Source organism: Cervus elaphus, chromosome 19 (assembly GCF_910594005.1).
Source record: "Cervus elaphus chromosome 19, mCerEla1.1, whole genome shotgun sequence".
NCBI classification, from domain to species: Eukaryota; Metazoa; Chordata; class Mammalia; order Artiodactyla; family Cervidae; genus Cervus; species Cervus elaphus.
Window position 1 is genome coordinate 66,446,179 of NC_057833.1, and position 15,541 is coordinate 66,461,719.

Below are 15,541 nucleotides of genomic sequence, written 5' to 3' on the forward strand. Positions count from 1 at the left end.
CACAGAGGTTCCTCTCCCAGATTCAGCTTCTAGGGAACCTAAAACACCTCCTATTGTTTCTGATTTTCCATAGGAAAGATTGCATCATGGATTTTGAAAAGCACTCCTCACTATACCTCCCCTGTCCATGTCATAGTTTCAGATGGACTGGGAGCAGAAACGGAGTGTTGCAGACAGAAACAGCAAGTGTCTTAGGTTCCCTAGAAGCTGAATCTGGGCGAGGCATCGGTGTGTATGTGGCTTACCGAGGTAGAGAGAGAAGCCGCAAAGAGAAGTGGAGGTTATGGACAATGACGTATCTCCATGAAGTCCTCACCTTGGTCTGATTCCTGAGGGACTCTGGAGCGCAGGCTGAACACTTTGGGCAAAGGTGCTGGGCTTCCATAGCCCTCTGCATTAATTATCCTTGCCTCCATCCGTGGACTTCTCCAGGCCAGAATGCTGGAATGGGTAGCCTTTCTCTTCCCCAGGGGATCTTCCCAACCCAGGGATCGAACATGTCTCCCACATTGCAGGCGGATTCTTTACCAGCTGAGCCATGAGGGAAGCCCAAGTGAAGTAGGTCAGAGAGAGAAAGACAAATGTTTGCAAAATAGATATAGACTCACAGACATAGAAAACAAATGTATATCAAAGGGGATAGTGGTGGGGGAGATAAATTAGGAGTTTGAGATTAACATATGCACACAAGTATGTATAAGACAGATGAACAGCAGGGACCTACTATATAGCTCAGATGCTGAAATATATTCAGCATCTTAGAATAACCTGTGTATGTGTGTATGTATATATATATATGCATATATATATATATAAATAAATAACTGAATAACTTTGCTGTACCCCTGAAACTAATACAACACTGTAAATTTTTTACACAAGACTTCCATTTTTAAAGTGGTGAGAAAAGATATGTTACTAACTACCATGTTAAAAAACATTCAGAAGAATTCTAAAGATAAGCAATACCCTTTCTTAAAAATTGCTTTCAAATGCCCAAGAACTCCATTAGGACTGGTGGTGAGGTATTAAACACAGTTTTCTGCTAGTGTTTTTGTGTAAGACTTCTTAGATTTCATGCTGAAGTCAGGAACCAGTGCCTCATGTATGTACAAAAGATGCAGGCAATGCTACTGTTGGGTTCTTCAATGTCAAGAGCACTTCTTTCTCTTATTTTCCCCCTCTTTCTGATTCTTTCAATCATGTTCACTGAAAGGAAATAAGATGGGCTTTCCTTTTTTGGGGGGTGTGATTCCTTGGGTTTTATCACCATTTTTTTTGCTGCCTAGGACTTGATGCTTTGTTGGTAGTGTCCTTAAATGCAACCACTCATGACGAGTTTTCCAGCTTTGAATTTGGAAAAGGATTTGACTACAGGACTCACCTGACCATTGGAATGAAAGAACTGGGCAGTACGCTATCATATTATCTGGTGAGTTGCTGAACAAAAACCCCACGTTATTTGAAATGCCCTGGGAGGTCTTCCCTGTGGTCCAGTGGTTAAGAACCTGCCTGCCAGTGCAGGAGACATGGGTTCCAGGAATATTTCACATGCCTCAGGGCAACTAAGCCCATGCACCACAACTTCTGAAGGCTGAGTGCCCAGAGCCTGCGCTCCACAGCAAGAAACGCCACCACAATGAGAAGCTCGTACACTGTGATGACGTCCCTGCTTGCTGCAACTAGGGAAGCCCTCAACAATGAAGACCCAGTGCAGTCAAAAATAAATAGAGAAATCTTTCTAAAAAATGCCCTGGAAACAAAATTGGAATCTTAATGAGTATTCTCAAAGATTCCCGTGTTTGCCCTAAATTCAGTACATGGTCTTTAGCATATGAAAAAGTATGAAAGCCCAAAGCATCGTTTTTTTGTTTCGCCATGACCTTTCATCCTTTATCCTCTCACCAAATGAAAGCTGAGGGAAATAAAAAGTCAACCAATCCCTAATCAAATAAAAAAAACCCAGCAGTTTATACTGCAGAAATCCCAGGAAGCAAGAGCCTGTCAACTAGGAACCAACCAGTGGTCATCTGTGTGGTGAGCGCCCCTTCTATAAATAGAGGTCATTTCCTTGGAGAAGGTATGTTACCAGTGCAATTGCTAATCTGATGCTTTCTCCTCAAGGCTAAAACAAACAAACAAAAACACCACCTGTTATTCTCCGCTGTCTGTCTTCAATGAGACAGGACGGGCTGTAGGTGGGGAATTATCATTTACAGCAATTCAGTTCTTATGTGATGAATTTCCATGCCACGCTTTCTCACTCAGTTTTTCTTCTTTCCAGGGGAACATTGCAGAGAGGACTTGTTGCTGTAAGTTTTGCAAATGTCTAGGGATTCCAGGACCTCAAGGGATCCGAGGGCCACGAGCTTCCCAGGTACCATTCAGTTCTGACACCGCTGTACCTAATGGGCTTTGGTTTGGTGTAGATGGAACTGAGATTGAGTAGTTGGGTTTGCAGCCTTCACTTGAGGCTGAGGTAATTACTTTGGGCCATTCGTGTGACTTCTCTGGGTTAGGAGCCAGATCAGAAAGGCTCATATTTAAAAAAAATAACTATTTTATTGAAGTATAGTTGATTTGCAATGTTGTGTTAATTTCTACTATATAGCAAAGTAATCCAGTTATACATATATGTATAGAGATATACATTCAGTTATACATACATATATATATATATATACATACACATTCTTTTTCTATAAACCTATAACAAACCATTATGGTTTATTTTAGGATATTCAGTATAGTTCCCTGTGCTCTGCCGAAGGAGCTTGTTTATCCATTTTATATATAGTAGTGTGTATCTGCTAATCCAAACTCCTGGTTGGTCCCTCCCCTCCATCCCCTTTGGTAGCCCTACGTTTGTTTCCTATGTCTGTGAGTCTATTTCTGTAATGTGTTCATTTGTATAATTTCCTAAATTCCACATATACACGGTATCATATGACGTCTGTCTGTCTGTCTGAATTACTTCACTTCATACGATGACCTCTAGGTCCACTGCGTTGCTGCAAATGGCATTATTTCATTCTTTTTATGGCTGAGTAATATTCCATTGTGTAAATATACCACGTCTTCTTTACCCACTTCTCTGTCGATGGATGTTTGGGTTGTTTCCATATCTTGGCTATTGTAAACAGTGCTGCTATTAACACTGGAGTGTTTGTATCTTTTCAAATTAGAGATTTTTTCAGATATTTGCCCAAGAGTGAGATCACAGAATTGTATGACAACTCTATTTTTAGTTCTTTGAGGAACCTCCATACTGTTTTCCATAGTGGCTGCACAAATCTTCATTCTTACCAACAGTGTAGGAGGGTTTAGAAGCCTCACTTTTGATTCTACTATTAAGAATGACTCCTTTTTTTCCTTATGTAGACTTTGGGGTATTGCTCCTTGGCTTTGCAATTTAGACTTTAGACAGTTTGCAAGGTGGCAAGAGGTGTTAGAAATGGTGGGGAAAGTTTTGCTTCAACAATGGGACATGATTGAACTGCATAAAGAGTGTAGACTTGCAGAGTAATAGCCCTTAAAAAACGAATTACACAGCAATAGCATAAATAAATATATCATATATATATATATATATATATATATCATGGTATTTTAATTCAGTGAAATGCTCTAAGGGAATGAAAATGAGTGAACTACAACTACACATGACAACAGGTATAAATTTTATAAACACAATAATGGCCAAAAAAAGGGCAGAACACAGAAAAGTGCATATGGTATGATAGATTTATAAAAAGTTTGAAAACAGGCAAAACTAACCTATAGTTATTCTGTCTAGGGATGAATAATCAAGTAGTGAAGTATTTTTCAAAGACTTGGCAATGTCATCATAAAAGCAAGCGTGTGTTTCCAGGGAAGGGGTGGGGAATGGTTTGTGATTGGGGTAGCTGCTAGGTGTGGGTATCAGCCATGTCCTATATCTTGGCCTGGGCAGTGGTTATACCAATGTTCACTTCATAACAATTAAGCTGTACCTTTATATTTTATTCACTTTTATGCACTTTTTCAAATGCCTTTTAGATCTCACAATGGAAAGGAGACTCCTTTTTATTTTAAGGGCTCAAAAATGATTCTTGCTCAAGAGTCTTACACTGTCCATCCTTGTGAGAGGATAATTGATCTCAGCCTTTTTACTGACTTCTTTTTAAGTTTTTAATTAATAAATTTATTAATATATTTTTATGGAAATACAGTTGTTTTACAATGCTGTGTTCATTTCAGATATACAGCATGGTGATTCATACATGTGTGCGTGTGTGTGTGTGTATTCTTTTTCAAACTCTTCCACTATAAGTTATTACAAAATATTGAGTAGAGTTCTCAGTGTTACACAGTAGGACCTTATTATTTACCTATTTTATTCATAGAAGTGTGTATACATTGATCCCAAACTCTTAATTTATCCCTCCCCTGGACTTTTTGCTAAGTTATTATGTTTTGTTTAGCGCGGTTTCCTCTCTTATTATGCTGCTGGAGACTAGAATTCTATTCCAAGAGCACAACCTCCCAGGATACTGAGCAAGCAGTGGGGATCTGTGTTAGAGGGTGTGGAAAGCAAACCTCAAGTGAAATCCTTGCCAAAAATAAACCAGGAGACGATGAAACAAGAGAGGGAGAGAAGATAGCAGATTACAGCCGATAGAGCTGATGGGGGAAGGGCTCCTTTTTCGAGCCCTCAAAAAAAAAAAAAGAGGAAGAAAGTAAAGTGATGTCTTTGGAAATGTTCTCCGTTTGCCTGCTGAAGGGGTCGTGGTGGACACTGCTATCCTCCATGCAACCCCCCCCAGGCACAGATCTGGCCCTGAAGGACGTGGCGGGGGGGCTCCAAACCCAGCCTTCTGGAGGCATCGGGAGGGCCACCTCTGCAGAGAGCTTCAGAGCCGAGAGCCAGGACCAAAGCCAGCCCCAGTGCTTGTCCAGCTCTCCCCAAACTCACAGCCGCGCCTGCAAAAGCACAGCTAGGCTGGAGGGAGGGACTTGCCTGAAATGCCTAAAGTAGCAGGTCTGAGTTGATGACGGATGACTAAGATGGATTTTTCTCTTTTCCCGCAGGGTTTTCCAGGTTTGAAAGGCAGCAGAGGACACAGAGGAGAAGATGGAGAACCTGTAAGTTTCTGTGACTCACTGCCCACCACACTCATTCCTTTTCCATAGAAAGTTTTATTTTCCAGAAGGAATAGTGGGGTTTTGTTTATATGCTTTTTGTAGTTTGAGGGGTGAGATGGGTTGCTTTTTTCCCCTTCTCTTTGTCTGCATCACGGGGCACTTGCTGAATCTACTTTTGGGGGAAAGAAGGGAGCAGACTCACCTATGTTTTGCCTGCCACGTTTTGGGGGTGGGTGGCAAGGATCTGGGCACCCTCCCTCTGCCCCCACGTAGGGTGAAGCCTGAGAGGGCGTCTCTCTGGACCGGCAGCCCAGTGCTTCCAGGGTGGAAAGAGACATGGGCAAAGCACCCTGACATGTGGTGTCATGGTCCTACGCCACACAAGGCTTCTGAGTTTTCAGCCTTTTACGCCCAAACCATAACTCTCTCTTGGTTCATCAGTCAAATTATAAAAATGGATTTGAAGGAACAGAAACCACTTGGGTAGCTCCACTGGGATGGGGAAAGTTCAGGAGGTATCCAACCTGCATCTCCACCTGCTTAGAGCCCTTGTCTGCATAGCAAGTTGAGATTAAAAGTACAGCCTCCAGCGTCAGACGGCCCAAGGCTGACCTAGTGAAACCTTAATAAGATATGTAAGTTCTTGGCCTTTGGATTCCTCCTCTGTCAACTTAAAAATTCCTCTAAAACTATAGTTTACCCACTGTACCTGTGGAGGGGTTATGGAGCCAACTGAGCCAGCCAGTGAGGGGAAGAGAGTCACCCACTGCCTGACTGTGAGCCCACAGCTGGCTGAGTCCAAACCATGGGGACATTTTGGTTCCTCTTATTGCCTGCAATGTGCGAGACCTGGGTTCTATCCCTGGGTTGGGAAGATCCCCTGGAGAAGGGAAAGGTTACCCACTCCAGTGTTCTGGCCTGAAGAATTCCATGGACAGGGGAGCCTGGCGGGCTATAGTCCATGGGGTTGCAAAGAGTCAGATACGAGTGAGCAACTAACACTTTGCACTTGATGAATGTTTTAAACACATCTGCATTGCTTTGACAAATACAGTGTTTATAGTGTTTATAACTGAGCAATTTTCATTCACTTTCAGTTTCAGCAACCTGTGGCCATGGGTGAGGCCTTCTGCCTTTATTGCAAACAAACCTCAGTAAAAATAAAGAAAGCGAAGCAGTGAAAGGGAAATTGCCTCTGCCCTCACCTGCCAGGAAGGAGAGAACTAAGTTCATTGCTAGTATTTTTTTTTTTATTGCTAGTATTTATTCACACAGCGATCCACGAGCACCTTTTGTGCACCCCGATCTGAGCCAAGCCCCAAGGACTCAATGGGGAAAGACAGTTGAGGATTCCAGCTCTCAGGAAACACAGTACTGTTCTTCTCTTGAGACTCATTTTATTCTAGCCATTGTGTGGTGCATGCGTGCTACATTGCTTCTATCGTGCCTGACTCTTTGCGACCCCATGGACTGTGGCCCACCAGGATCCTCTCTCCATGGAATTCTCCAGGCAAAAATACTAGAGTAGGTGGCCATGCCCTCCTCCAGGGCATCGTCCCTACCCAGGGATCGAACCCAGATCTCCTGCATTGCAGGTGGATTTTTTACCATCTGAGCCACCAGGGAAGCCCATTCCAGCCCTTACCTGTTTTTAAATATTTCCTGGGAGAAGCTGGACTAGTGAGAGATGCACAGGCCATTGATCTTGGGTACCCTTCCCTGGGCGGATCCTCTAATTTGGGGGATCTTTAACTGGGGAGTCCTTCCCATGAGCACTGGCTTGAGGCAGTGTCTCTTCTGATCAGCTGCTTCTGCTCAGCTCCTGTCCCCTGGAACCAACTTACTTCTCTGCCATGAGCCATGGTGATTTTTCCAGGCTGGTTAGGGGCCTGGGCAAGATGTCAGGGTCAACATGTGTCAGGGGAGCATTTGAAATGTGGCTGGAAAGTGATGTGACTTCAGACCTTTGGCTGTGCTTTCTGTTGAGGGCAGGGAAGCAGCTGAGCTCACGTCATACCTTAGTGTGATCTTGGATCTGTACAGGAGCACTGATGGGAAAATGTTTGAATCCAGGGGACAAACAGAATTAATGAACCAGTGTGCAGGCAAGTTTGCTTTAACTGGAGTTCGGGGTGCGCAGTTCTGGCTTCACTCTGGAAAACTAAATGGCTGGCAGCTTTCTGGCCAAAGAATCACCATGGATATCTGTTTGGGTACCTTTCCCTAGGGATCTCGAGGAGAAGTTGGACCCCAAGGAAACAGAGGGAGTGCAGGATGTCCAGGGCAGCGGGGTCAAAAGGTAAATGTTTTTAAATTCCCTATGGCATCTTCTGTCTCTCCTCCATTCCCTCCCTCTTCCATCCCTCCTCCTGCTTTCCCTGTCTCTAATTATATGCTAGTTTCTTCCTCAGCAGACTAAGTCTCTTTAGTCATTTCAATAAATTATGAGCATTAATTAAATTCCACCCATAACCTCTTTGTGGCTGTATAGCCAAAAGTAACTAAAGGAAAACACAGTCACTCTTCATGGAAGCAGCCCCTTCCTGCCCCAACAGACTGAATCCACCTTCAGACTTTGACATGTCAGTGAGAGATATTTAATCTTTTACAGGGAGACAGAGGATTTCCTGGATATAAGGTACGTGTGGTTACTCCTCAGTCAAATTTGACTTCTTAATGGGATTAGTTTGCACATTAGGTGGCAAAGATCTGCCTTGTCTGTCTTTCAGGGAGAACACGGAGATGATGGGGTTGATGGACTGGATGGGGAAGAGGTAAGCCATTTTTCTTCAAGTGACACAAAATCATCATCAGATCGATGTATGTCTTTAATGGGAATTTCGTTTGCTTTGTCTTCTTTTAGGGCTTTCATGGACTTCCTGGGAAAAAGGGAGAAAAAGGTGATCCAGGGTCCCAGGTAACACTTCTCTGTACATTAAAGAAGGAGAATTTGGCATTAGAGATAATCTTAACTGTAGTGTGTCAGAGGTTATGAGGAAGAAAGTGGACAGCTGACTGGCATACAGTGAAGCCTATTACCACTGAATAGATGGTGCATCCCCATTTGGGGCAAGTGGGTAACTATGCAGTTTTCAAGAATTTCCAGGCTAGAAAGATCCAAGGCTTGCAAGAATCTATGAGCATGCTTTTTGGAAGTCTGCAAGTGAATCCATTTGCCCATTGGCAACTTGTTTTCTTTATTGCATAAAAAAAAAAGCAAGAGAAAAGGACAGAATTATTTTGGTGGACTTGATATAGCAGATCACAATGATATGTATATTGTGGAGAAGGAAATGGCAACCCACTCCAGTATTCTTGCCTGGAGAATCCCATGGACAGAGAAGCCTGGCAGGCTACAGTCCATCGGGCCGCAAGAGTCAGATATGACTTAGCAACTAGATCATCATCATCATCATATATATATATATATATATATATATATGTATTTTATATTCAGTTCACTTCAACACTCATTAATGTGTGCCTCCTTGGTTCCAAGCAGCTCTCCTTTTATGTTCTGACTCACTTATTTATCAAATACTTTTGAATACCTGGAGTGTGTCAGGCACTGAGTTATGCACGAAAGACTCAGAGATGAACCAGACTGTCCTTGTCCTCAGGAACCCTCTGGTGTGGTTGGGAAGATGGAGATAGCAGTAGCTAGTAGAATGCAGGGATGTGGTTGGGATCATGTTATAGGCAACTGTGTGGGCCCAGAGAAGAGTGGGGAGGGAGAGCAGAAAATCTTTCTGGAGGAAATGATCCCTGAACTGAAGATGAATAGGAATTAGCAAGACGTAGAGAGAGGGCATTCCAGACAGAGGGAGCAGTTTTGTTTTTTTTTTTTTAAATTTTAATTTTAATTGGAGGCTAATTACTTTACAATATTATGGTGGTTTTTGCCATACATTGACATGAATCAGCCATGGTGCACATGTGTCCCCCATCCTGAACCCCCCTCCCACCTCCCTCCCCATCCCATCCCTCTGGGTTGTCCCAGGGCACCGGCTTTGAGAGCCCTGTTTCATGCATTGAACTTGGACTGGCGATCTATTTCATGTACGGTAATATACATGTTTCAATGCTATTCCCTCAAATTGTCCCACCCTCGCCTTCTCCCACAGAGTCCAAAAGTCTGTTCTTTATATCTATGTCTCTTTTGCTGTTTCACATATAGGGTCATTGTTACTATCTTTCTAAATTCCATATATATGTGTTAATATACTGTATTGGTGCTTTTCTTTCTGACTTCACTCTGTATAATAGGCTCCAGCTGCATCCACCTCATTAGAACTGATTTAAATGTGTTCCTTTTAATGGCTGAGTAATATTCCATTATATATATGTACCACAAATTTTGTATCCATTCGTTTAAGCAAAGACATGGAGGCTTGGGGGCCCTGCAAGTTGTTCTGCCTGGTGTGAGCATTAAGGCCCAGGTGGAGGGAGTTGGGGTTCAAAGGGGGATGGGAAGAGCTGGGGAAGGCACTGGTGAGCCAAGGAGAAGCAGTATGGGTTACGACCATTAAGGAATATGGAGCCTTAAAAAGATTTTAAGCAAGGAGGTCACAATCCAATTTGCATGTTAGAAATATTCCATGACAGTAGTGTGGAGGATGTGTTGGGGATGACATAGATGCAAGGCAAAGATGAGAGGTGGATCTGTAGTAACCAGGGTGAGATGTGCTGAAGCCTTCATATGAAGCAACAGACAAAAGACACATTAAGGATGTAACAGGGTCCAGGCTGGAGTGAGGCCCTGGCATGCAAAATTTAAGGAAGCACTTATTCTCAGCGTGATGTAGATTGGGTGCCTACCCAAATGTTGTACCCTTGGTATCTTGTTTGTCTGACCCTGGCTGTGGCTCCAGGATGTCAGATTTCTGGGTGACCAGAGGAGCAGGAAATAAGTCAGTCAAAATTCCTGCAAGGATGCTGGCTTGGGTGAGTTCAGTCGGGAATAGTCATCTGAAGTGACGAGGGAACATCCCTCTGACGGCTTCTGGTGGATAGCTTAATTACAGGTGTCAGAAGTGGCTAGACTGGCTGGGATGTCCCGTAAGATACCCACTAGCAATATGTAATTACTTAAATTCAAATTAACTAAAATGAAAAATTCTGTTCTCCCATCGTACTTATGCATTTCGTGTGCTTGACGGCCGCCCATGGCCAGGGGCTAGTGTACTGGATAGTGCGGATGGAGACCTCTCCATCTCTGCAGAAGGTTCTAGAGGGTGGTGCTAGACCATGAGAATTTCTACCTTTTCTCAGCCTCATTATAAATAGACCTGACTGTAGGTTTCAAACTGGGCTTGGTTCTGCTTGAGAGGCAGAAAGGAATCTGGCTGGGACAGAGGAATGTGAATCATCTGGTCTGATTGATTTTCTCCCCTCCAAATGCCACAGCACTTGAAATGTTAACACCCTCCTGCAAGCTAACTCGGAGCTCATTTTATTATTTTTTTTTCAGGGCAGCCCAGGTTCCAGAGGCCCCCCTGGGGGATATGGGGAGAAGGGCTTCCCAGGGGATCCTGTAAGTTTCTGGGGCCCAGGTGGTTCTGAACTGCATAGTTACTCCACATTTCCCGTGTTTTTTCCTCTTGTGTTTCCAATAACCTGTAGGCAAACACAATACTTGGGAGGGGTGTAGTAGGTATTGACTGAGGCTGATTTGTTGGAGGTAAACCTGCATGTGATCTGGGCTGATTATATATAAAAAACCTCAGAGATGGGAACAAAATTCCATCTTATTCATTTTAAGACTGTCAAGTTCCTTTGGGAATGAAATTTCCATAATTTTGCTTATTGAGTTTTCAGTCCTGTAGATTCCCTAATGCAGACTCGATTACAGGGGAATCTTGCTACATTTTGAATGAGTGGCATAAGCCTGTTTGGATGTGTGCATTAGTGAAGCTGCCAGTATAGAGAAGGGAAAATCACTGTAACTTCAGCAAGCACTCATAATTCTTCATTTATCATCACTAAGCCTCCTTCAGATTTAGGAAAATATTACTTTCATCTTTTAAAAAAATTGTGCTTCAAATATGGAGAATTTTCTCCCACCTCTCATTACTTAGCCCAAATTAGCTTAGTTCTTGAACATTGTACTATTTTGAGGAAAAAAAAAAAAAAGGCTGATATTTCTTGATTCTAAAGTACTTTTTAAATCTTCCTCTAGGGTAATCCAGGACAAAGCAGTAACATCAAAGGACAAAAGGGCTCCAAAGGAGAACAAGGAAGACAAGTAATTGGATCTATTTAATGTATATGAGTTGGTTAATTCTGTTATGGAGCTGAGGCTTTCTTAAAGTCTAAATTAATTATTTAGTAAAATACATAACCCTTTTTTATAATTGAACAATCACTCCTCAGTTTAAGAGAGCCTTATTTTCTTGCAATAAGGCATGTCTGTAGTAACTTACATCTCTATGGGCAAAATCATCACATTTCTGGCAGGTGATATTGTTATACGGGGAAACCGTCAGCAGTGCATGTTGCCATATCATTTTCCTCTTTAATACATACATACCCAATAGGGTTAATATGCAGAAGTATTCTTGACGCATCTGTTCAGTTTTAATGGTATTTGATGTTGTTATGCTGATGTCTTTGTCCTTTCTTCAGAATCTTTCACCTTATGATTTTGGGGAAATGATTTTCTTTCAGGGTAGAACTGGGCAGAAAGGGACGCCAGGCAGTCCTAGCTCCAAAGGGAGCAGGGTAAGTATTTCCGTGACATTTATTGCCCCTCCTTATCACCTGCAGATGCCACAGAGGCATTCAGAATATGTGTCCCTGCAGTCAGCTGATCCAAGAGTATTATCTTGACACTGTTATCATTTGGGGTCAAGATAGCTCAGTTGGTAAAGAATCCGCCTGCAGTGCAGGAGACCCCAGTTCTATTCCTGGGTCGGGAAGATCTGCTGGAGAAGGGATAGGCTACCCACTCCAGTATTCTTGGGCTTCCCTTGTGGCTCAGCTGGTAAAGAATCCGCCTGCAATGTGGGCGACATGGGCTTGATCCCTGGGTTGGGAAGATTCCCCTGGAGAAGGGAAAGGCTACCCACTCCAGTATTCTGGCCTGGAGAATTTCATGGACTGTATAATCCATGGGGTGGCAAAGAGTTGGACACAGCTGAGCGACTTTCACTTTCATGAGTCTTTGTTCTGAGGGGCTTTCCTGTGCATTATATGATATTTTCAGCATCCCTGGTCTCCACACACTAGATGTCAGTAACACCCGCTTTCCTGAGCTGTGGCACCCAGAAATGTCTGCAGATCTTGCCAAATTTCAGTCGAGGATAGTGATAGGGGGCAAACTGCTCCTGGTTGAGGACCATTGTGATGGTGTGTTTTTCCCTTTCCACCTTCTGGAAGCTTTTAAATGTCTTTGGAGAGCGCCAATGACTTTCACATGAGAATCCTCCTCCAGTAGCTCAGCATCTTTGAGCTTTTTAAAGAACATTAAGAAATATATATCTTCCCTGGTAGCTTAGAAGGTAAGGAATCTACCTGCAATACAGGATCTGGGTTCAATTCCTGGGTCAGAAAGACCCCCTGAAAAAGGAAATGGCAATCCACTCCAATATTCTTGCCTGGGAAAATCCCATGGACAGAAGAGCCTGGCTGGCTACAGTCCATGGGGTCGCAAAGAGTCGGACATGACTGAGCGACTAACACTCAAATATACTCTCTTCCTCTTCGTATATCACCAGTGGGAAAGAAATCACAGATATTAATAAATTCTTCCTGAATAAACCAAAACATTGGCGATTAGGGGTGAGCCAGTGGCAACCTTGAGATGCTGCAAGTAATTTTACAACATCCCGTGTGATATCACGCCTAAAACAGAAATGTTGGATTTCCCCTTCTTTTTAAAGAACAACCAAGAAATCATTTTCCCTTTGTGGACTACTGACATTAGAGAGTATGTTTATGGTGTGTTAGAAACCCACTCATTATGCACTCAGTTGGAGATCACAAAAAGAAATTACGTAAAACATCCTAGATTTGGCCCTGGGTTTTGGTCAAGAGAACACTAGAAATACTTGGCTTCCTTTTCTGTTGTAAATTTGGAATCTTCCTGCCACTTTGAAAGCTGTGGCTTTTGCCTGTCTCTCTGGGAGAGATAATGGGTGAGTGTTCTAATTCCTCCTGCCTTTGTTTATCTTGACTCAGTTCTTAAGGGGAAAGGTCTCCAGTTGGGTGACTTAGGCCTCCCAATGCTACTAGTGAAATTCTTTGGGACATTGCCCTCCTCTCCACACAAGATAATTCAAATTAATCAGAGGAAGCAGGAGATCAGCAAGATGAACTAAATGCTATAAATCTGAAAGATAAATATGTAGTTTTGTTGGTGTGAAACAGCTTTATAGCAGTCACTGTCAATTAGCACTTTTAAAAAAAGAGGTGCTGGGGCCAGGCAGAAGGATTACTACTTGGACAAACCACCCAGTGACTTTAAGTCACTTCACAGACAGGAGGCTCAGCTTGTTTCTGCCATCCTCACCCACTTTCCTGCCCATCTCCTCCTCTAACCTCTTTTCTCTTGAACTAAATGAGGCAACACGGATGGATATAAAGCAGTGGCTTTTCTACTTCTCTTTCACTTTTCCAGTGAAGGCTAGAATTCTCTATGATGGTCAGAGGATCTTAAATGGATGACAAATGCTAAAAACACAAGCAAACCTAAGACATCTCCTCGTGGGTGACACAATTTCAATCTATATAAATTAAATTGTTGCCCCAGCTCTTGAAAAAGCAATGGACCCGTGTACTAAGAACCAGACCATTTGAAAGCATGTTCCAGGCTCATTTGGGGGCTTCCCTGGTGGCTCAGATGGTAAAGATTCTGCCTGCAATGCAGGAGACCTGGGTTTAATCCCTAGCTCGGAAGGTCCCCTGGAGAAGGAAGTGGCAACCCACTCCAGTATTCTTGCCTGGAGAATCCCGTGAAAAGAGGGGCCTGGTGGGCTACAGTCCATGGGGTTACAAAGAGTGGGACATGACTGAGTGACTGACATGCTTTTCTTCCAGGCCCAATGCCTTTGGCCTATCAAGCATAAGGAATACTTACAGATAGTAGTATTTATACTTGTAGAGCACCTAATTTGTGCCAGGTCCGGTTCCAACCAGTTTCAAATGTTAATTTGTGTAATCGTCATAACAAATCTATCAGGTAGAAACTATGATTATAGCCATTTTACAGATGAGAAAAAGCAAGGGACCTTGGACAAACTGGCCGGGATCAGAATGGGTAGTGAATGCTGGAGCTGGGGTTTGAACCAGGGTGTCTCACTCCTAACCAGTCAGGCTCCGGCTTATTGTACAATTGCTCTGTGCCACCCAGGCTTCAAAGGGCAAGGCGGAGCTCACAGCCGTCTGACTTCAGAGGACAATGAACGGCCTAACCATTGGGCTGCACTGTCTGTATACAGAATGAATGCCATTTCATTCTTGCTTTTTAATGGAGACAGAATTACGACATCATGAAACAGTGACTTCAAACATTATGTACTGTTTCTTCTCCGCTTTCATCTCTCAAGAGTTCTGTGAGTCACATCAAAGTACAAATAGCTGACAAATTACAAACAGCAGCTTCTCCAAAGGGTATTTGCACTTTATAAGCAAAGAGTACCTGAATCAAGAGGCAGAACCTCGCTGGAGGAATTCTAATCATTAGCCAACCTGGTGGAGGTGATGTTTGGTCAGGTGGTTTATTCTAAGAAGATTGAGAAGCTGGGCAGTTGAAAGAAAACAGCTGTTCTGTAATCATTTCCATGGCTACCTTTCCAAATGAATGTAGGGAAAAAAAAATTTTTTTTAAGTATTTGTTTTGTATGTGAAGTAATCACAGTTGTTTATCACCACACAAAGTCGACTGATGGGTGAGATGTCCCTCCGGCAACTTCAGTGAGGCAGAGCTGGGAGGTGAGGGGTCAGGACAGACCTCATTATAGCTTTTTAGGAAAAAAGTTAGGATCTGGGGCTGGGATATCTTCCTCTGGCTTAGCCACCCTCTGGAAAGCAGAGATAGCCACTAGGTGGAGAGCCTGCCCTGGCAACGTGAAGTTGCTTCTGGAGACCTGCTGCTGGATTTTGGCTTCAGACCAGCTTTTCTCTGATGACCCTGATGGTGGCATTGTACCAGCACGTGGAACCCATCAGCCACGTCCTCCCTGAAGAATTCCATGGAGTCTAAGGGGCACTGTATGTAATGATATTTCACTCTCCCCTGAGATATGATCAGGGGCTGGGACAGAGAGCAGTGGATATGGCACATCTTGTTCTCAAGCAGGAAACCTCTGATCAGCAGACAGTACTTTGTGGGATTTGCCGGAGCGGGTGGGCATCAGACAGGTGCTCTGGGATGATCTGATTCTCCAAACAGCCTCCCAGATAATTGTCAGGGTTGTCA

General features: G+C 43.3%; 1 protein-coding gene across 4 annotated transcripts in view; it reads left to right on the forward strand.

Annotated features, from left to right (window-relative positions):
• Positions 1-15,541, forward strand: part of COL6A5 (collagen type VI alpha 5 chain) — a 152,456-nt gene that overhangs the window by 54,817 nt on the left and 82,098 nt on the right. For all 4 annotated transcript variants that reach the window (XM_043875110.1, XM_043875111.1, XM_043875112.1 and 1 more), the window contains exons 11-20: positions 1,290-1,432; positions 2,285-2,377; positions 5,071-5,124; positions 7,352-7,423; positions 7,736-7,762; positions 7,854-7,898; positions 7,988-8,041; positions 10,595-10,657; positions 11,303-11,368; positions 11,791-11,844. In XM_043875110.1, coding sequence (XP_043731045.1) covers positions 1,290-1,432; positions 2,285-2,377; positions 5,071-5,124; positions 7,352-7,423; positions 7,736-7,762; positions 7,854-7,898; positions 7,988-8,041; positions 10,595-10,657; positions 11,303-11,368; positions 11,791-11,844 — 671 coding nt within the window. The remainder of the gene's footprint in view (positions 1-1,289; positions 1,433-2,284; positions 2,378-5,070; positions 5,125-7,351; positions 7,424-7,735; positions 7,763-7,853; positions 7,899-7,987; positions 8,042-10,594; positions 10,658-11,302; positions 11,369-11,790; positions 11,845-15,541) is intronic.